The sequence below is a fragment of the Pararge aegeria genome, chromosome 16 (genome assembly GCF_905163445.1).
Source record: "Pararge aegeria chromosome 16, ilParAegt1.1, whole genome shotgun sequence".
NCBI classification, from domain to species: domain Eukaryota; kingdom Metazoa; phylum Arthropoda; class Insecta; order Lepidoptera; family Nymphalidae; genus Pararge; species Pararge aegeria.
In genome coordinates, this window is record NC_053195.1 from 262,249 (window position 1) to 284,650 (window position 22,402).

A 22,402-nucleotide genomic window follows, 5' to 3' on the forward strand; every position below is an offset into this window, starting at 1 on the left:
TCATTTACTTAAAAGGTTAATTTGATACACGGCCAGCTAGCGACAGACTTAATATTGATGCACAATAGCGAATAAAAAGTAATCCTACGGCTTCTTTTGTTGATATCAACGAGACTTCAGAACAGAACTCTTGGAGTTTACATGAAAATTACAATTCTAAGAGAGCGCACCCCCTTAGTGAATTAACATAAGAATTAGACGGAAAATCTCTAAAGCGAAAAAGTAATGAAACTTGGGTGCTAGTTTAAAATCCGGAAAATCATGGCTACGTATGCATGAACACATCTTGCGTTAAGAAGTTTCACTTGAAAAGTAACTCCGGTACGATCCCGCGTAGAATCACACTAGGGGTAAATGAAACTGACTAATTCCAAATTTCCGCTACCATCTTAGACTGCATTATCACGTACCAACAAGTAAGATTGAAGTCAAGTGCTAACTTGTAGTGAAATAAAAAACTATACGCCGGACGGCGCAGGTCGCAGGGCAGCGCGCGTGAAACACGAAGCAACTACGACGGATGTTACGCGAGGGTTGGTGTCCAGGAAGCGCGCGGCTTTTATCGTCATCACATATAAATTGCCAGATCGAATTATATAATAAGTGATACTATTTTATAGAAACTCTAACGACCACTAAGATCTATTTAAGTAGTAGTTAAGATTTTTATTCTAAGTCAACATTTGCATCAAACCAATTTTATGTTTAAAAAGGTTTCAAAGTAAGTTAAATACCCGCCCGTCTGCACAAGTATACCTTATCAAAATACAAAAATGAAGAAGTTTAGAATTTGGATTTCTTTGCGAATAATTTTTAAATTGTTATTGAATGACAGAGAAATATTAATATCATAATTAGTTATAATAATGATTAGGCAAACTCGTTATAAAAATTGAAGTTCGTTGTATTACCAAGAATAAATTTCCACGCGCGGAATTCGTAGCCCGGCTCTACGGAGAAAATTAGGTCACAGCCGGAGCAAGGTTAAGGACCATCGAACTGCGTCACACCGCGCCTCCCCGCCCCGCGCCCCTCACCATATATCCTTTGATTGGACTGCTAATCAATAACAATAATAGTTAATCTCATAGCTTTACATACTGGCGACACTCGTCAGCGGATTTTACGGACGTCTGTAGGTTGTTTTACTTTTATCCACTACTACAGCTATTGCTCTACCGACATATAAAGGAGGAATGTAGGTTTGTTTTTCGACACAGAATCATTGATTGAAATGATAAAGAAAGTGTGCCATTTTGCTATCAGCGCGTAAAGATAACAACAACAAACGTTAAACGATTGTCAAAATAAAATTGCCGTGTTTTATCTACAAGAGCCGAAACTCAAAAAGACTATCGCTCGACTGATTTCCATATAAAAATTATTCGGTTTTGAATGTATGCATGTTCAGGAGATCAACATGTTAATCACCGGATAAGAAATTCATTATTGAGAGCAGTTAAAGCAGCAGCTTGACAAGTTCGTATATAAAATATTCGATTTGTTATTGTATTTTATATGTTGCTGTAACTCAAGGGTGTGGGTGGCGGAATGAAATACGAAAGAATAAATCATGGAGGTGAGTATCGTGCGCATATCTACTAAGTTTCTGGAACTGACCACTTACAATAACTAAAATAAAAAGTAATTACGTAATCGAAAATACACACTGAGCAATGGCTTAACTATTATTGTATGTAGACCTGCAAGTGAACCATAGATAAAGTAAGAAATAAATATATAAATAGAAGCCAGAATTGCGTGTGTCTTTTGATTTCTAAATTGATTCCGCTCTCAATGGCCACGGCCGCTAAGTATCAAAACGGTCAGCTTTAAGGTTAACAAGGATCATTCATCCTAATTTGCAACTCGTCACGGATGCTGTCGGCCGCTTCATTAACCTCTGACACGCGGCCAGAGGTCTTTGATCCTGAAATAGACCTCCGCCTCAGGCGACCTCACACGGCCCGAATACTGCACGACTGCTGCCTACTGCCAATCATACCAGAAATGATACGTAGGTGTAGAAGATTATAATTGAAAATAAAGAGTACTTTCTCCGAGGAAAAAATTTGCAAGAGCATTGATCTCCTTACAATGTCCCAATTTCACACCCTCTCTTATAGGAAAGGGTACAGAGACTTAGGCAATAGGATAGGATAAATACCTTTTAAGTGTTGGTGAGTATGACCGGGATAGGACGTGCTCACCAAGAAATATAAGGAAACTAAAGACAAGATTTGGACCTAATCGAATAACAATCTATCAAATTTACAAATTGATTAAATTGACGGAAAGCCAACGTAAACTGTAAACAGTAGCCTACATCGAATAAAAAGTAAACTTCAGATAACACTACAACCTGACACGGTAATCAAAACAATCGATACGCTAGCAATAGGTATAGAGTAGGTATGCTAGTGTCGTTTATCGCGAGATTGCGAATTTGGAGCTCAGATACGGGCTACGAGGTGCGACAGCCGCCGCGCCGCGGGCGACCCACTTCCCTTTATCTCGGGTTGGCTATTGTCTGCTGATGTAACAGCACAGCAAGAACTAGTGAAACATCACTCGCGACAGCTGTTACAAAATAACTGATTGAATGAACATCACTTCAGCTGTAACACTACGGACAATGCATCCATACAATTTCTTACAAATTACATTCGGTATTAATATCTTCGGCGATAGCATACCTAGGATTAAGATTATGCAAAGTTTGCGCTATTTATACGGTTAAAAATGATGATATCCTGTTACGCTCTTAATTTTTTTTAAATATATATTTTAACATTACTTGGCTTATAAGTGTATGCGATGTCTTTCTGGATGCATCGGTTTTTGAGTAGATTCGGTAAGTAGAGAAATCTAAACTATCTTATTCTGCGGGAAATAAGAGACATCAAATTCTGTTCAGTGCTGTGTCAGGACCATAAAAAACCCAAAAGGTATATGAAAAGTTTTACTCTACCGTAACGAGTGTCTCCCCGGGCTAAATTTTGGGTCTCATTCCATTATTTGGTATAACATTATAAATGATCGCTCGCACCATGTCACCAACACTGCGACACAGTGGTGTAGGAAGATCATAAGCATCTCTAATTTTTAACACTGATGGAAATTAAGATAATGTTCATGATGTAAATTGTGCTATTTCGCACGTGGTACACGGATTTACTGTCAATAATATGGAAAACAAAACTGAGTATACAAAGTTTATTTACCAAATGTGAAATAAAAGGTTACCGTAGACCCATGTCATACTTCGGCGGGGGCATTACATAGGTACAAGTAGGTATACGACATAGCTGCTGTTACGTGTACAAAAGGTTCGGGCGATGTCCTTTTCAGGGCAATGTACGCAAAGACATTTCTATAATAAGTTTATAACAACCATTTACCCGCGACTTCATCACCTTTTTGGTTTTCCTTTTCCTGCGGTAAAAATTGTTTTACACCAAAAACATTTCTAAGATTAGTTTGGTCAAACACAAAGTCAGGCGAGGCAGATAAAAATTGAAACGTGCGTTTGTTTTATGCCATTCTGCTCAGTCATGTCAAAAAATTGTTTATCGATCGAATGCTTGACCACAAACCTGCACAGTGTCATCGAAAATAATTGCGACCTTTTCTAGTCGTGGCTTGATGTGCGTCCATATATGGTGGCAGGAAAACCGCTTTCTAGGAAACTAATTAGGACCTTTCGACGTGTAGGTGGTGGTCGCATCGACAGCGCTTTCACCGCGCGGAACACGCTTCCAACAGATACACAACGACTTCATGAATTGATGCACACCAGTATTATTAATGTGTCTGCACGTACGTTTACTAAACTACATTTAACACTTATGTAACTTTAAAAAGGGCTATTATTTTCCCAATTAGAATTAACCTCGTAAGTTAATCTACTACATATCTATACTATAATATCATACAGAGGAAAGATATTTTTGTTTGTTTGTACCATTATTATTAATATTTTTGTCCGAAAGTACGGGACCGAACCGACAGAATAGGCTATAATTTTTATTTCAAAAACTTGGAGATGTTCAACACAATTGCAATAATGTAACCCAAAGAAGCCAAATTTTGTCTACAAAATTCATTACTTGGCGTGCGCTGAGAAAACTTTGGATGAGACATAAAAAATGTCTCTCGCAGACTTTTTTGTAGGTTATAATGAGTAGGTACTCGACATTATAACCTACAAAAAAGGGAGGGAATGTATTTCGATAAGTCCCAATAGCAGCTTTTGTCTAAAATTTTATAGGATCACCGTTAAGTGGATTTTTCTTGTCTGGTGGACGCTTCGACTCCACCGACTAAGACGTGCCACTAAGCGATTCAGCGTTCCGGTGCGGTGTCGCATAGGAACCGAATAGTTGGTTGGTTGGTTAAAAACCGAAGGTTTAATATAACCCTTACAGGTTATCCAGTTACGGTCTACAACTAACAGGATAACGTTACCATCTTAGACTGCATCACTTACCAGCGCGTGAGATTGTAGCAAAGATGTAACTCGTAATGGAATAAAAAAAAGAGCCATTAGAGGAAGTTATTACTTATTTCTAATGCGGCGGAAGTCAATGTAACGTTGAAGCTTGTTTTGCTAGAGATAAAATGTTCAGTGTTAATCCGTTCAAGTTGGGTATCTATACTTCAAAACAGGTATTTCACTGAAAAACTCCAGAACCTACCTATGGAAGTATAGATGTGACACTACCGTCGCACACCGCCGTGGACGGTTTAGTTTTATTTTATTGTTTACGGGACTTTTATAGGTGACCTTTTTTCCAGCCCCTTCGTTACACACTCCATTGAACTCTGGCTGTGTCTCGCGGTTTCATCTGCGTGAAATAACCTTGCCTGGTAAAAGTATGCGCGGGTGATGTGAATTGTAAACCGTTATAAGATCGCGAGTGTTCTGTGATTGGAAAATCATTACAATTTATTAAGCCCGTTGCAAATTCTCAACCGCATCTGATTGTATTAAACGGCTGAACTTGTAAATTATGCTTTGAGTAGCCGCCCAGTGAGGCTGGCTCGGCAAGAACCTCCATACTGCGGTTTCTCTACAAATAGCAGGTACGACAGACAACCACTAACGCAGTGGGATTCCGTAGTTGGCAGTCACAATATCCGGACTTAAAAGGGAAACTTTTCCTTGTTGCCTACTGAACCCTAAAAATTAGCCGACGTGAACTGCAACGAAGGCACACTACAAAGAAGGCAACTACTGCATACATTTATTGGCCAAAATAGTTACCATTTAAATCGATAAAGATCCGTTTACCCGTTTGAAAATAATATAAAATGGAGTTGAGGAGTTAAGCAACGAGTAGGATTAGCAGATGTTACCGAGAATGACCGGAACAAACGGCTTAATTTTACGAGGCATGGAAGAAAGCCAACGCTTAAATTCAGTCCCACGTCAAGTTCATAATTATCGTTGAATACTAACGGTCACCAGCAGCATATTAAATGAACGCTAACGCTCATTCTGATAAGGATATTTTCCCTCAACGCGTCGCAACGACCGTCTGCGCATTTACTTCGTTTACTCAACCCCATAAGGGCCATGTACAATAGCCTCTAGCCTACCTGCAGAATTGGGCTATGTATAATGTTAAAGATTAGCGCTTTGAAACAAACAAACAATCTATAGATGCACAATTTTACTGCTTACAAAATCTACTGTATTTTCCACTACAAGTTGGCCCTTGACTGCATTGTCAGTCACCTGCTGGTAAGAAATAATGCAGTCTAAGGTGGTAACGGGCTAACCTATAAGGGTAAGGCAATCATACATTGTACGGGATCGCTAAATAGCTAACCAGCACGTCTTTGTCGGTAGAGTGGTAACTAGCCACGGCCGTAGACTTCCACCAGACTAGACAGAAAAATCGGAAATAATAAATTCCCAAATTGCTCCTGCCGGAGATCGAACCCGGTACCTCCCACTTAATTCCTAAGTGATTACAGCTGTGCCAGGGAAGGCCGTCAGAAAGTCTTCTATGATATGTCATCTTAAAAAAGTGTCCGATCCCATCAATGGAGTAATACAAAACTACCAAGTTGGTGAAATGAAAATCGCTTTTAGAATTAGAAAACTAAAAATTCAGGATTGGATTTCAGAATGCTACCTAGAGATTGGGCAGACTGGTCGCAACGACTGGCCACGTCACAACGCATCCGCAACATTATTAGAAAGCGAATCTCCGCTCGTATGCTCATCTCATTCGAGATATTGCTATTGTGTCTCCATATCATTATACCGCTTTGTACTTTTACCACTGCCGCCTCACGAGCGCGCCCGAGCGTGGCCGCCGACTCGAAACTGCACTAACCTTAGTGCAAGATCGCAAGCGAGGATACGTTTTCGTGAATGGAAAAACTTGCACTTCGTAGTAAAATGGGTCTTATTTGCGTTGAATTCCAGCTCAAGTTTGTCTACAATTCTTAAGCTTAGGCTTTTGTCAAAACGTTTGTAAAACAACAGATGTTCAGAATTTGAGCCGCTAAAACGAGGGACATAAGGTAAATTTTAATTTGTCACCGCAGAGTTTGATATGCGAAAACGACTCCTTGAGTGAGCAAATCTTGCTTGGCACTAAGACTACAGATATATACACACGCAGCCCGTTGATTTGAGCACATCAGCTGAGTGACGGCTGAATGAAATCTCGACTGTTCCACAACGCAACGGTAAACTATGATTTAGCTACACATTTAAATAAGAAAGAACTCTAAATGAGCTTAAACTTTATGGCGATAATAATTTGACTGGGCGCGATTGCTAATGTTCTGACTACAAAAGTATTTAAAAGTTGCTTCGAGTCTCTTTAGAAAAAAACTTAATGAATTCTGTTCTTCAACGCACCAAAATTTGTACAAAATATCGACCCTCAAATACAGAAACCTTAAAAGCTCAACGGTTGACATTAAAAACAGAAATATTAAAAAAAAAAAACTAAATTAAATCCAATTTATTTCAAAAAACCTACTTTATAGAAACTTTTGAAACTGCAATCATGAATCTGTGTGAAGACTCTACCGGCGGTTAGGCAGCCGATTTCAGCCGAAAAAAATAGTTCCCAGTCTCTACGTTTCAACAATTAAATATAATAATTTTATCTTAAATCTTGTTTGAGTTGAAAACCTGCTTTCCAGTAAGCTTGTCTTTAGGAACATTCATAATATGTCAACAGTGCATTGGTCACCTCGACTTAATAAATGATAAAGTGTTAACTTATGCATACCACAATTAAGTGACGAATTATTTGACTCAACCCCACAAAGGATTTCTGCATTTTTCAGATGGCACTTATTTAAGTATGTTTTAGTAAGACGATTGTTTACGACTATATTATCACATATTACTCTTATATATCGTAAAGTAATGGATAAACATTTTAACTTTAATTCAACCTACATAGAGCTAACGTGGTAGTACGTACACACGTACGGGTACGGGATTGGGGTAAAGGCAACATAGAAAAAGGCTAATCGACCCCTCCATCGGAAGATTGAGGTGAAATTATTGACTCCCTAAATACAGTTAGGGTTGCAGAAGCGGTTCAACAAACATTCACAAATATTTTTTTATTTGATGTATTAGAACGCACTCATTAGATCGACAGTTATATAGTGGTTAATGAAACATCATCATATCAAAACATAAAAGGCCCACTACAGAGCACGGGTCTCCTCCCACAATGAGAAGGGGTTAAGCCGTAGCCCACCGCCCAGTGCAGATTGGTGGACTCCACACACCTTTGAGAACGTTATGGAGAACTCTCAGGTTTCCTCACGATATTTTCACCTTTGAAACAAGTGATATTTGAATTGTTTAATAATAAATAATTATAATAATAACTCGGCCTTCGGAAAGTGAAGTCAAAGTCCTTCCCACTGAGCTATCACCGCTTCTAATAAGAATTAAACATAATAAATATTAATTGCATATCAATGTCAACTGTACTGTTCTGCTATCTACTAGTCACCTAAATGATGGCTAGTTACCACATTACGGACAAAGACGCGCAAACAAGTGATTTAGCGTTCCGGTACGATTTCGCATAAAAATCAATCAGGTTAACATGCCGTGCGAGGTTGTCTCAACTCGCGGCAGTTTTCGTTTTAAAACGAAGGAATAGATAGGAAATAGTTTTGAAACTGTCCTTTATTTCGGAAACTGAAGAGATCCGAATGTGCATATACCAAGTCATTCTTGTATGACACGCTTAGCATCTTGGTGAGCTCTATAATGTCGGTTTCGCCACCCCTACAGGCTTTGCTATGGATGGCACCACCGGGGTTGCTGACCTGTTGCCTTGCCCGGCACTCGGCGCGACACAACAGATAGCCGTGCACGCCGTGTTTACGTCCTTAATTACTATCAGCTCAATATACACAACTCGACCAGCACAATTCATGTAGGCCGATAAATATCGACGACGCGTTATCAATCAATACTATTGACGGATTAGCTTTCTTTGCCGACTCAATGGCGTAATTGGCGATTAAGATTGGCTACGTGCGTTATCCAAAGAGACAACTCCTTTATGTTACTAATGACGGGCAGACAACGATATGTTTTCACTGATAAAGATGCCTGTTTGTACCCAGTATTTCTTTAGGATTTCAGGGTATTTAAAATATCAATGGGTTTGCCAAAATTCTATTTCTCCTTCTAAGATAATAAAGTGACATAACTTGTCATTGGCGGCGTCGTAAATCTGTCGTCGTAAGTTGACACTTACGTAGGATTTTGTGCAGGGTCGTAGCAAAGGTTCACATTAACTTTTCAAACATTCTGGCCCTTGCGGACGCTCAGAGAAAGGATTCAGCGGTGTTTTTTATACACGATCCAAGTGCGGTTTATTATTATAGTTTCACCGGTAAAACGCCGTACCAAAACTTCGCTTAAATCGTGTCTCTCTACTTTTAAAATATATGCTGCGGCAAGGAAATAGAGCTTTCCAAAAAACATTAGCGGCCTCTTTCTGGCGCAGTCGTGTTTTTTACTCCGATGTGATATAATATTGCTGTTACAAATGAAGGCATCAAATCGCAACAAACACCTTTGTTATGCAAATGGAGCTACAAAAAAGCTGCCAATGTGCAAACGTTATCAAAGCGCGAAACTCCGTTCAAAGAGAAGACATAAGTTGCAAAAAACTTCGTTTGTTGTCGTTCACAAAAACTGTGTCGTTGAAATAGATCCGTTTAAGACACTTTGTATTATTCCTAGTTTAAAAATAATTCATCGAGTTTTATTTTCATCAGTTTGTTTATTCATACAGGCTTTTGCAACAAGTTGGCTTTTGGCTCATTTTAAATAAGTTGGCGCTTAACTGCGATACACCTGATGCGACGAAATCCATCAATATCATGCAATAATACAGAAACGAGTAATGATGAACCCACGCCGCTGATCAGTTCCACCAGTATTACATCTCAGCGCGTCGGCGCGCGGCGGCCGGATACAAGGATCAAAGTTTTTCAATAGCTCCAGCAACTTACTAAGAGTGCCAAACAAACCAAACTATTGGAAAGAAATAACTTTTGATAAAAGCCAGCGTCAGTGTCGGAAAGTTCCACTTACATTTCTAACAAGTAATAACGACTACATAAATATTGAACACGCGTTTGTATAATCTATAAATAGGAATATAGGATATAGAAAACGGTATTTTTATAATTTCCGAATATTTTTACGTCGTAACTTTTGTTCACAAGAACCGAGCGTTAGTTAGATGTTGTTGTCCCTATTGGAAGTAATCTATCCGCATATCTCAATAACCAAACACCATTATCCTTTACTTAAAAAACCCAGGAACAGAAAACAAGGAAATATTTCAGCGAAACGACCGCACTTTTAATGGATTTAGACGTCCGAATACGTCACTGATAGCATGTGGTGACATTGTGCGAACCCTTGAAGAGAAATATTATGAAACTACAAACCCGATACGAAACATCCGCCTACATCACAAAATTTTCGAAGGTAAACACTTTTGCACAGATATGAGCGCTTTCGTTAATAGAACTGACATATTATCATCTACACGATGAATCGTGGCAAGATGAAACTGTAAGCATTAAGTGTCTAGACTCTTAGTATTCCCGCCTACTAAGTCCCAAGATTCACATATTTAAATTCGTTATATCGTAGTTCATAGTAAAACGCCATATAAAATTATGTGAGCATTTTAAAATGGCATCGGCTAGACGTCGAGACTACAGTGTCGCGACGCCGGTTCCGGCGGCGCCGCTGCTCTTGGAGAGCTGCCGAGAGACCTTGTTTAGGAGACGATGTCCCACTCGAGTCAAGAGTTCAAAGATCTAAGATTACGTCTCAATATTTGGTTAAACGCCATAAGCTGCAGACAGCAAATAATATGTTTAACGTTCCGTACCTCGGGGTGAAAGAACTTTATATGATCACTTAGTTATTCGTTTGTGTGTCTGTTATGTCAAAGTGTTTTCACTGGCACGGTATGAGAAACAACGCTGAAATCTATACCTATAATAAAACTGTAACTGGAAGATTTCTGTACATTAAATATATTTTGAAAATATGCTTTATAATCGATACTGAGTCCAAAACAAATTTTTTATTTAATTTTTGTCTGTCTGTCTGTCCGGTGTCCAAAAACTACTGAACGGATTGAAATAAAATTTGGTATAGTGGTAGCTGATATTCCGGGTCAACATATAGGCTACTTTAATATCCCGATAAACAATAAGCTTCTCTCGGGAAATGAGATGAAAATTTTAATCAATTTTACTTCATAGCTCCGTTAAATTTGAACCGATTTTAATATTCAAATAAATGCAGTATCACTGTGTCCATTAGGAGATTCCTGCTGTATATATACACTTTTATATATGAAATAAATAAATAATTATTATTATTATTACAGATAACAGCGAGTCGCACAGCATATGGGACAGCGATCGAATGTATGCGTACCATCCAACTTATATTATGCGAAAGTTTGACATATTTAAAGTAATCATTATTACCTACAAAAAAAGTCTGGGAGGCTAAATGCCTAATTGTTAGGACACAATAACCGCTTTTTGTTATAATTTTTCAATCAAAACACGGATACAATCTTAAGATGGTGACGTTCCTATCAGATCCAAATAAATAATAATTTCTCTTTAAATTATTCAAATTGGACCTATCGTTTAGACGTTACTACGGGTATAGAAATGCTAAAAGATATTAAATCCGATTCCGAGTCCGGGGAAATACTACAGCCATGCTTATTTCTGCTTCTACGCAGCACGCGATCGTTGCATGCCCTGGTAGTGTTTCTGTTTGTGGATGATAGTTTTCCACTTACCATCTAGATGAGCAATCTGCTTTGTCCGTGGATCATTAAGAAATAATTGGGCAATTCTAAAGGAAGGCTACGGGCCATGTAACTTCGCAACCGCAGTTATAGTAAAGGCAGGCCAGTCAACGCGGTAATATACATAGTTTAGAATAGCTGCAAGTCAAAAATGTAAGTCACTGGTTGAAACGTATCAGCAGCCAATGAGTCGGGACGTCTTTTTACGCCTTCGATGCAATCTACACATTGCACCGCAATCCCGCTGGCTGTTTGGCCACACAGACAGACAGGGGGACAAGCTTACTGCGAATTCGATTTACATCCTCATTAAATCACTAACATCAACTCAGGGGGAAGTTATCTTGTCTGTCTGTTAATATAGCAGATTTTACCGAGATGACAATTAACATTAAGTACAGTGCTCTGGACTTAGTTTTCAAAAACTCTGCAACAGCGACTGTGTTTCATAATTAACCCCGCGCAGTATTAGTCAGTCAGTCATTAGTGCAACCCACAGACAATAAATATTCCGAATACAACCAAACTGTGGTAGTATTAACACGATTTATGGATAACACCACCAGTCAACCTCCGCAAGTACAACCGCTTGTCCAATAAGAAACAATTTATATCTACATACAAGTCAAAATATCAACTCCCAATATGGGAAGATTATTCGAGTTTGTTAAAGACAATTTATTCGGTAGCTATTATTCCTTACCGAATAACAAAATCAGGCAAAAGTTCCGTGTAAGAACATACACAGTCGTATATTCTGCCAAGGTACACATTAAAGCTCGAAACCATTGCACTGGTTGCGGATTATACGTCGTTTCTCGGTAGCTATTCTTGTAATGATGTGCGTTTCGCGTCGCAGACAGTTTATAATGTCACAAATTGGACATTAACATTGCATTATTCACTTCGATACAACATTGTACTTTCGACGATAGATCAACGTCTCAAATTGTCATAACAGTTGAAGGAGATGGTCGTGGATATAGCTCTTTACTTTTTACGCATTTATAATTTTTGGCTAAGAAGTCTCAACAGACGCACTTGTCGCTCAAGTTTAGGTTCTCACTTCCCTTCAAGTTTAAAACTTTTCAACCTTGAGAAAGTAAATTATAAATTTTTAGTGGAATCATTATATCTAAAAGAAAGGTAAATTTTTTAAGAGTTTATCCGTTTATTTCAATAAATCATTCATGGTATATATTAGTGCATCAATATACAGTCGGTTCCTTGAGCGAGATTAGTACAAAAAAACCCGAGATACAACATGACCGGACAAAACAAGAAGAAAAAGAATCCTTTAGAATGGAAAGGCGCAAGAGGAAGGCTTTTAAGCAACAATTAAATTTTAACGGAAACGTTGGGATTGACGCAACATCCTGCAAGTGTTCCGGCAATATTTGTAGATCTATTATTATCATATTCGTACATGAAAAGTGGAAAGGTGCATAATTATATGTCACTCACGCTGAAGACGCTAACGCAACGCCCCTCAAGTGTGTTTACGATTTCTGGAGCAGTTGCAAGTCTTTGATTGAGAAACAACGGCAATTGTAAAGTAGTTAGCGGCAACAGTGTGCGCAACGCTCACGTGTGAACTGAGAGATAAACGTGTGCAAACAACGATACATATTATTTAAACGAAAAACAACTAACTGTCTCTTACTAAAGGCGTGTAATCCATACTAATACCATTGATGCAAAAATTTCTTACTGTTTGTTTTTCTGGTAAGAATGGTGGTCGATGAAGTCCAACCAGCCTTAACAAACTTGCAGAAGGAGATTGTACTAGAATGGTACAAGAAGTTTCAATACAGGAAAGTGAGACATGTGTGGCCGAAGGAGTGGCAATAGCACAATCACGATCTATAGAATAAGTCTCCTAAACTGAGACTCCTAACGGTATAAGAGGGAAGCAAGGAGGTGGCAAATATGAAGTTGGCTTCATCAAACTACATACCAGAAGTCGGGTACTCATTAAATACTCTTAAAAGTAAGTGTAGCCCACTAAGCATTGGGCTCCAAGACTTACTGTGTAGAGGCAGTAATCAACTCAAGCATTGATTTTACGGATTTCAACAAAAAAACCGTATCCGATTCATTTGCTTCGCTTGCAGTTATTGTTTCTAGTAAAATTATACGATTTTATACGGGAAAACGATTTTCACAGAGAATTCGAGAGCTGTGTCAAACCGGTCCCTCGTATTCGCGGTAAGAACCCGCAGATCGAGGACGACATGCCTTATTTGCACCGACACACTTCAGGTTTGTCTTGACATCTTGACACCTTTATTTTTTATTCTTCAAGCAACCTTGATACTACTACCACACTGAAAAGCTGGGATGGATCAATGCACCTGGTAGTACCTATAACTTTGCAGCTCACTTTAAAAGTCTTCCGTATAAAATGACAAATTAACATTAAACATCCGTGAACTTCACCAGGAAACGTGTGGTTTTAGCAAATCGAATAATAATTTATCTGTGATATTTATAAATTAATTAAATCATTTATTAAATTGCTGTGAAAAGCAAATTATTTGTTTGTTAAAATATATATTACGATTTCATTCGGAATCATCGTCCGTGTATGCTTTTGTAATGCACAGCTCATCGTGCAGACATGGTAGGTGGCGTAAGAGTCAATGTTTTATGCTAGGCTAAAATGGTACTGTTTAGAACATCAAATAAATATGTGTTCTTCCTTTATTTACACAGTTTTATTTATTGTTTCTGCACACCAATCATGGCAAAAAGTTATCCTTCGCGAATTTAATGCCTTAACAAATAGGAGAGTTGTCGCTTGGCACATTTTAAGTACGTAAGACTAAGCCTAAGAGATTGTGGTCTAACCTCAAAGGAAACAAGACTGCACAAACCTCAAACCTAACAGCAAATATTTCAGCGTGTCTGTTGTCACGACTCGAATGTACACAGCTTGCTCTCTTGATATCTCGCCGTGAGTTGGATCTGTTGGGAATGCCTTTTCATCTTTAGCTCGGGAGCAATCGCACAGCGGATTTCCCGGCATGAATTCGTCAAAGAAAAGTGGATAATCCTATGAACGTGCTACCACTGTGTACACCACTGGGCGCTGGTCATCACGCGTTGGGCAGATCTACTTATTGTAATGCGGGTCGGGTTTCGTTGTTCTTTTAATTCGATGCACGAAAGAAAGATAAAGACCAAGTTCATCAACTATTTAGCAACCGTTAGCAACTAGGGTAAACGTCGCTTAACCAGCCAAATGGTTGCTAACTGAGCCACAACATTCACGCCTTGTTCACGGCCGATAATTCGCAAACCCCACAGTTACCTAGCTAAATGCATTTACACGGCATAGGAACAACCAACCGAGCGAGCCGAACTATTGCGCTGGCAGTTGCATGCTCACTGTAGGTATGCTGCATTATTTCATAAACCATCCATTACTCGCTCTTGTATGAAATAGAAGCCATTAACATTGTAGAAAGCGAGTAATGCAATACGTGTTGTCGGCTTCTGAAATGTATTCGTACCTCTAAAGCTGGTCGTATACCAATCATGGGTTATGCGCAATTATACTTGTTTTTCATCATACATCATCAATACGCGACACCCGCACCAAATACTTTGAATTTCTTCAGCACTTGCATTGTGACTTTTGTAACGTCATTAAAATTATTTATCTGTTGTGAGTGCAGGTTTACGAATTATTACTCACATTAAACCTAAATACGGAAATAGAATGATTGGCACTTTTTACATTCATGTATAAAATAAGTTTTGGAGAATGATGTTTGAATTCGGTGCCTGTACCTTGCGCCTACTCTGGTCCAACTAAGATTTTTCCTAATCGAAAAAGGAACGTTATACGCATTGCGCTTTGGACGCTACATGTGTGATCAGCTTTGGCGAGCACCCGCACACGGCCGGTAAGAAGCTTAGTACTGTGCCTGTGTTACCTGTAAACTAGTTACGCAGCTGACTATCGCAGTGTTGGTGGAGTATTGAACTCTACGTACACAAACAATTAATGATGTTACGCGGTATATTATGAACATTAAGCTTAAGCGATGTTACGCGGCGCGGAGTGTGTATGCAGATATCCCACTATTTTACGGAGTTCAATCACGATCCAATTATTGTATTATTTCAGTGTTATTTGTATCAAGAAAGTATTTACTCACAAGTCCAGTAGACATATAAACAGAATAAGCAGCTAATAACGTGTGTCTTAGCTATGCTACCATTCAAAATGATCATTTTGAATGGTAGCATAGTAAAAATGGAAGATTTGTAATAATCTTGCGTTTTGTAGTTATTTCAAAGGACATAAGATAATTCCTGCTGACACCCATGCAGGCAGTGTATCATGGGAGACCTAAAATTTTATCAAATAACATTGTAAATAAGGATTTCGAAGAAATATCAAGACTCACGACGTCTTCGATTTAAAATGTGTGATTTTTTTCAAAAGTTTAACGTTAAAGATTTCGCTGATAAAAATAATCGTTCTGGGAAAATTGTGTTTGTATAAAATAAACCTACGTCCTTTGTGTGTCACTCGCAACTCATACGACGCGTAACAGCAACCATTATTTTATAGTGATAATTGACGCACCAAGCAGATGGCCCACCTGATGGTACCATCGCCTAAAAAAACAACACTTCGCAGGGCATGCACGTCCTAGTGCCGCCCTGCCTAAGACGTAGGTGTTAAACTTCACGTTCATGTAAACATTTACGCCGGCAACCATGTCCTTCAGACCGGAACATAGCGAAGCTGCTAAGCGGCATGAATACGCCGTAAAAATAATTGGCAATCTAATGCAAAAAATAAGATTCTTTCATTCCGACGGGTAGTTCCAGAGATTACCGCATTTGAACAAAAAACAATAAACAGCTTTTGGGCCTTATTTTAAGTATGCATTCCTTATCGTCTGAGTCTTATAAACAGCGACCAATCGCCAATGCTCCCGTAGGTATATGCGCAAACAGTGCCCACATTACAAGTTACTGTTCCCAAAAGTTTGTTATTCAGCATCTTAATTGAAATAATTATTTTTAAAAAACATTGACACATTATATTATTTTTTATAAAAACTACCACCACATTCGTGTTTAAACTTATATAAATAAAAGGTAGCTAGTACTTTTCTTGGTATCTGAAGACCCTTATTTATTATATTTTATTCAGCGTTCTTTATTCAGGTCAGTAGTCTACGCAGGACCTAAATAGAACTATTACAAAAAGTACGACGTAAAATGCTAACAATAGTTTTCCATCAGTTACCACGCTGTATAAAAAACGTATAAAAAGCGAGCGATATTTGTCAGCCTCAGCGGAGGCAACAACCTTAGCCAATTAATATCACAGCACAATATTGACCTTCCTAGTTTTTTTTAAATGGGAATATTAGAGGAAACTTCCTATTGTTTTTATACTGCAATCAAAAAAGCTAAATGAAAACTATATCTACAGACAAAGGCTGATGCTGCAGCTGACTTGGAAAAAATGTGACAAAAATATCTTCTGTGTCAGGTTTTGGCTTGTTTTTGGCTGGTTTTTAAATGAGCATGGTCTTGATTGTGTATACACTGTTGGGGAGTATATTGATTGAGTTGAGCATAAACATGGTTTCAGACGAGCAAACCTGCGTCCAGTCGCACCTGCCAAGTAGCGCACGTTCGAAAATCCTAACTACTATATTAACTTGGGAGCATGCTTATTTTTAGCAATATATTTCGCATGCAAAAGTTCCAAGTAGTAATAAGCCAATGTAAAGGTTGCCGCTCAATAATAACGCACCCTTTCGAGTTCATGAAGTTGTTGAACAGCACGGGCACGAATAAAATGAACTAGCCGCTCATGCAAAAAACGACGAGGCGTCGGGATTTGTTGGTAGACGAAATGCTTAAAGTTGGCAGAACGTATAACGCTGAAGTGCGCAGCTCGCAAGACGATGTCTAGATCTAGTACTATACACAGTAGAGACATCATCATCAGCCTCAGTCTTCCGACCACGGTTTTGCAGTGCGGGTTGGCATAGAATGGTAGCTGGAATGTATTGTAAGATATAATGCGACGCACAATTTAATTTAAGTGCCGCGTGACGGCACTTTTGTGCTGCATGTTTAGGTGTAGTAGCTTTAAGGTTTCGACGTGGCGGCACCCGATGGTTCCGAGTATTTGCGTAATGTTCAAGGCAATGTCATTGGCGCGACCACCTGTGACCTAGGCGGCCGGCACGCCGCGCCGCAGTCCGGAGCTATTCATTACGCGCGAGTCATTATTAACTACCACTACCAATATTAAATTCGTGTAATCACCGGACTGTCTGTTCGTATATATGTATATATTATATACGTATGCATTCAATTATTAAAAGTAAGTAAGCTACTTTGGAACCTATCCAGGAGAAGCCGGACTAGCTGAGCTGTTCTACTTTAAATTGGGTACATATATAATTGCAATAATCCCATGTTTTTTAACTTGTTATGATTTTTTGAAAACCCTACTCCTTATTGATTTATATTAATGAGACATTGTTGGCTTCAGTATAGTGTCCGCGTGTTACCCGTAACTGCGGTATGTCCTTAAATAACTGAAATATTAAACCAATAAGGAACCAAAAAAGAAATAAACAAACTGTGGGCCTACCGATCGAAAGGAAGATTTAAACTATTTTTAGTGGGTTTTTAAAGAGCAGTACACGTTCAACATACGAGTGTGTTTTTTAAGGATGTGAATACGCAACCTTACAATGAGATGTAATCGTGAGAACACACAACAATAGCTCGTCGTCAAGAGACCACTAAAAAATTAGCAGCGTTCTGTTCCTGCAATGTTGTGACAAGTTTACGAATCGGTTTGTTACCGCACAAGAAGTCTTTAACCGGGTACGTACAAAGTGTAGTAAAAGTTCCATAAACCCAATGAGAGTCTGGATCAGTGTCGTTCGTAGTAGGCTGGCACGAAACTTACTGCGGGGCCATTGGGTAATAAATAAATAAATAAGAAAGGTAGTTGTATTTAGTGATTATCAGCAGGTGCTTACATTGGCAACACGTTTGAACAGCTACGCGTTACCGGCTTAAGGTAGGATTTGCTTATTGAGGTGAAGAAATTTATTTCTTCACCTCACCTTCACGATTAAATATTTTTTTGACAACCAAAACCGCTTAAACATCCAAGCTGTGGCCCTGCTGTTAAATTGAAGTAAGCTGCAGCAGACAGCGAAGCAAAAGGCTCTTCAAATAATGAGCGGTCCAACCTTTTTAAAGACACGCTCTTTTTGAAACGCGTAACTTTACAATGTAACGCCATTATGCAGTGAGCTTAGTGCAAGTCATGAAAATTAAAAAGCTAAGCTCTAATTCAATTTTTGTTCATTGTTTTCTCCTAGTTAACTCGACGGTTTGCGTGATTCTTCATTCATTCGCAAGGGAAATCTCTCGAAAAGATAGATAGTAAAATATAAGTCACTTTGGAAGACTCACTGTTTAAGTGAATAAAGAAAAACTATAAGAAAATAATGTAGTACGAAATCAAGCGTAACTACACGTGTTTTGAACTCGTGCGCTATGATGATTCTTGTTCCGACCCGACTTTAAAATGAAACAAATTTATGTATTATAAATAGAACTGCAGTGTATATTTTAATTAATAGTGACTTTTAAAATCTGTTTTATTAAAATATTTTCGAAATGGCTCATCTTGAACTCGTTTGAAATTGAACGACTTATTAAATGTGTAAGTATTCGTCACAACGACCGTTGCCAGCGTCATTTTTATACGAACGGTTCTTAGTTTAACAAAGCAATGTCGAGACAAAAATGTATAATGTGATATTAATTACTGTAACAATCAGAACGTGAAAAGCCGCCAGCGGATGAGTTGAACCACGCCACTCGAACAATACATGTCACAAACGGATTAATATCTCGACCCGACCGCTTTCTCTCAATAATCGCTCATGTGAATCATGTCTGCTTCCAAATAGTCATCACATTCGGCTCACTCGAACATTTTGTTGGTAACGCAAAATTCTACAGCTTACAGTAGTGACTATAAAACTACCGACGAAAAATCCTGAATTGGCCTTTAATACCTTTAACAACATAATTATATTGTATCTTCATAAATCAATTTTCAATTTATTTCATTGAATAATAAAATAAAATATGTAATCATTGCCTTGATATACGAGTAACTTTGATAATCCACAAGTCCGAAAGTCGAGTCAAAATCATACAGAATAAGCAGTATTTCTGTACTCAGTCTACATATGAAGTTAGATAAAACTAAAGGTTGTGCGAGGAAAACTATTATTAGATGTGAAACTTGCCAAAAACTAGTTTGCTTTAAGTTTATTAACTAATCGAAATCTGCTGAATGTCATGAATATTAACTTAACGAATGAAACAACATGAATACTAATAAGAGCCTCGTAGTTACTCTGCGAAGCGATTTAAAGCCATGTACAGAACGTTTTATTTTTTTACACTTAGCTTTTTCTTCAGATTCGGATGCATGGCATTCCGTTGCATAGTGGGCTTAATTAGTTTCAGTGTGGAAGTAATAAATAACAACTATAAGAAAATGAAAGACCTCGTCGGTAACGAGTAGCTTGTTGAGTTTGAATGGTGAATTTTGACGACCTCTTTGGTGCAGCGGTAAGCGCTGTGATTTCAATTTGGGAGGTCCAGGGTTCGAACTCCGGCAGAGGCAGTTTTAAAATTTATAATTTCAGAACTTTCACTGGTCGGAAGGTTTCGGCAGTGGTTAGTTACCGACAAACACGTATCGCTTATCGATTTAGCGTTGCGGAACGATGTCGAGTAGAAAGAAGCGCTGATAAGTTGATATGAGTTGATGGTATGAGAGCTGCACGACGGCAGTGGGCGGGGAGCGGCGCACTCACCATCTTGGCGAGCATGGCGTCCATCTGCGGGCGGTGCGCCGCGGAGAGCAGCTGGCGGATGCGCGCCGCGTTGGCCACGCACTGCGCCATGCAGCGCTGCAGCGCCGCCGCCTGGCGCAGCAACGCGGCCGCCAGCGGCGCGCCCTCGGCCGCCGCGCCGCGCACCACCGACTCCAGCACGTGCGCGTGCTGCGACACGTAGTCCAGGCAGCGCCGCAGTTCCACCGCCTCGCGCTGCTGCCGCTCTGCGACACAGCACGCCTTACCGCACCGCCCAACTCGGCCCGCACACTATGCGCTCATCTCTCAGACCTCGTCGTGCCTTAATGCCACGATTGCATCGGGTGGAATTTTAATAGAACTCAAATTTAAATTAGGAAATTGGCAGTCTCCATCCCTATGTCTCAAAGAGTGTTTTGTTGGCTCTAATTATTTACAACTAATGTGATATGCATTAAAGCAAAATTTTGGATCCATCCTCTAAAATCAGCAGTGAAATATTAAAGGGCTGATTGATGAAGATGATGATAACAAAATGCAAAGTGCAGAAAAACCAGTTAGGTACGAAATATCTACTATTTTGTACCTAACGGGTACTAGTAAGTAACTTCTAATTAGGGTTAAGCTTTAGGTGGCCAGAATTTGTTTGATATCAATATATAATTGGTATAGCTTAATTAAATAATTAAGAATCATTATTAAAAAATATAAAAAGAAGTAAAATACATAATTGAAATAAAATTTGTACTTAGTCTGAGGCCTATTAAGAACTTCTAAACAAAGGCACACCTTTTCAAAATGAATAAACATTACATAAATTTATAGGCTGAACCACTTAGAATAATTATCTTTGTACAGGGTATAGAAATAATTTATCAACCCAAAAGACAAAAAGTCCACCATGTGTAGGTGTCAAGTTGCAGTCTATAGAATTATTTTGCCTAGGGCTCCATGCAAAAACTACTCTTATTACTAGAAATTGTATATACACTTGACTTCTACTATCAGTAAATCATTAATTAATATTATAGTAAATGTAATTTTTATAAACCTTATGGTTCTAATTTAGTAAATGTTAAAGATTTTCAAAAGAAATGTGTTAGATACTGGCAACTCAAATATATTGATATAATTCTATCTAATTCCAAGTTCATGTATATGAGCTATTAATCAAGTTTTTTTTTTGTATAGTAAATAGGTACTTTAAGGAGACGTTTTAAAACGAAATATGGCTTTGTTTATAGCAATTTGTTTACCATGGAAATCGTAGATTCTTTGAGTTCTTCGTTGATACTTCTCCTCTTGCAGTTCTCTGTCGGCTTGGGCCTGCTTATCCCGCGCCTCCAGCACTTCCAGGAATGCAGAAAACAAAGATTTCCTTTCGTTTGTATTTGTAACGGTTTCTTGCATCTTTGCGCTTAAAAAAATACTAGAAAGCTGACTTGAAATTATTTCAAAACTATGATATTTTATTAAACTTCAAAAGAATTCCCTTTTTTATGCGTGACAAAAAGGATCGAACTAATAAAGGGGCTAAATTTAACAAAAATAAATTTAAAACCGCACACCCTCCACAGCCAACAACTGACAACACACTGACAAGCTGACAAGTGACAACAACTGACCAATTGACAACGGATACATTTTTGAATGTTGACAGTTGACTTGAGGTTTGATTTAGCTTGCTGAGAGAATACAAACACTGCAATTAGCATACTCATTGAGTTATAGGATAACTTGAAAATTAGAATAATTATCTTATTCCTTTTTAGATACTCTTTTGAATTTAAATTAAACTATCATTTTTGAAGAATACTATAAACAACGTTATGCATAACAAAGAAAATTTAATCACTATGTGCTGAATCGAACTATAAGATTAAAGAGCGATAACTTTAGGGATAACTTTATGTTCTTTATCGCATTCCACTAAAAAAATAAAAACCAATAAAATCAAGTTCATATTGGCAATGAATATAAATAAGGCTTTATGCTCTTTGAGTCAAGTTTTCTAAAATTCAAATCTTTTAAAACTGAATTTCGTAGAGAAAATAAACACTAAAACAAATTTTTATATCCATAGAGAGTAGAACCCAAAATGAAGACTTTTATTGGTAGATAATACAAAATTCT

The 22,402-nt window shown here is 38.3% G+C and overlaps 1 protein-coding gene across 1 annotated transcript in view; it reads right to left on the reverse strand.

Moving 5' to 3' along the window:
• The window catches only part of LOC120630242, a 30,745-nt gene extending 8,900 nt beyond the window's left edge, over positions 1–21,845 (reverse strand). The window contains exons 1-2 of the mRNA XM_039899392.1: positions 21,526–21,845; positions 20,270–20,514 (exon numbers count right to left, since the gene is read on the reverse strand). Of these exons, the coding sequence (XP_039755326.1) occupies positions 20,270–20,514; positions 21,526–21,679 (399 nt within the window). The 5' untranslated portion in view covers positions 21,680–21,845. The remainder of the gene's footprint in view (positions 1–20,269; positions 20,515–21,525) is intronic.
• Positions 21,846–22,402: the final 557 nt, after the last annotated feature.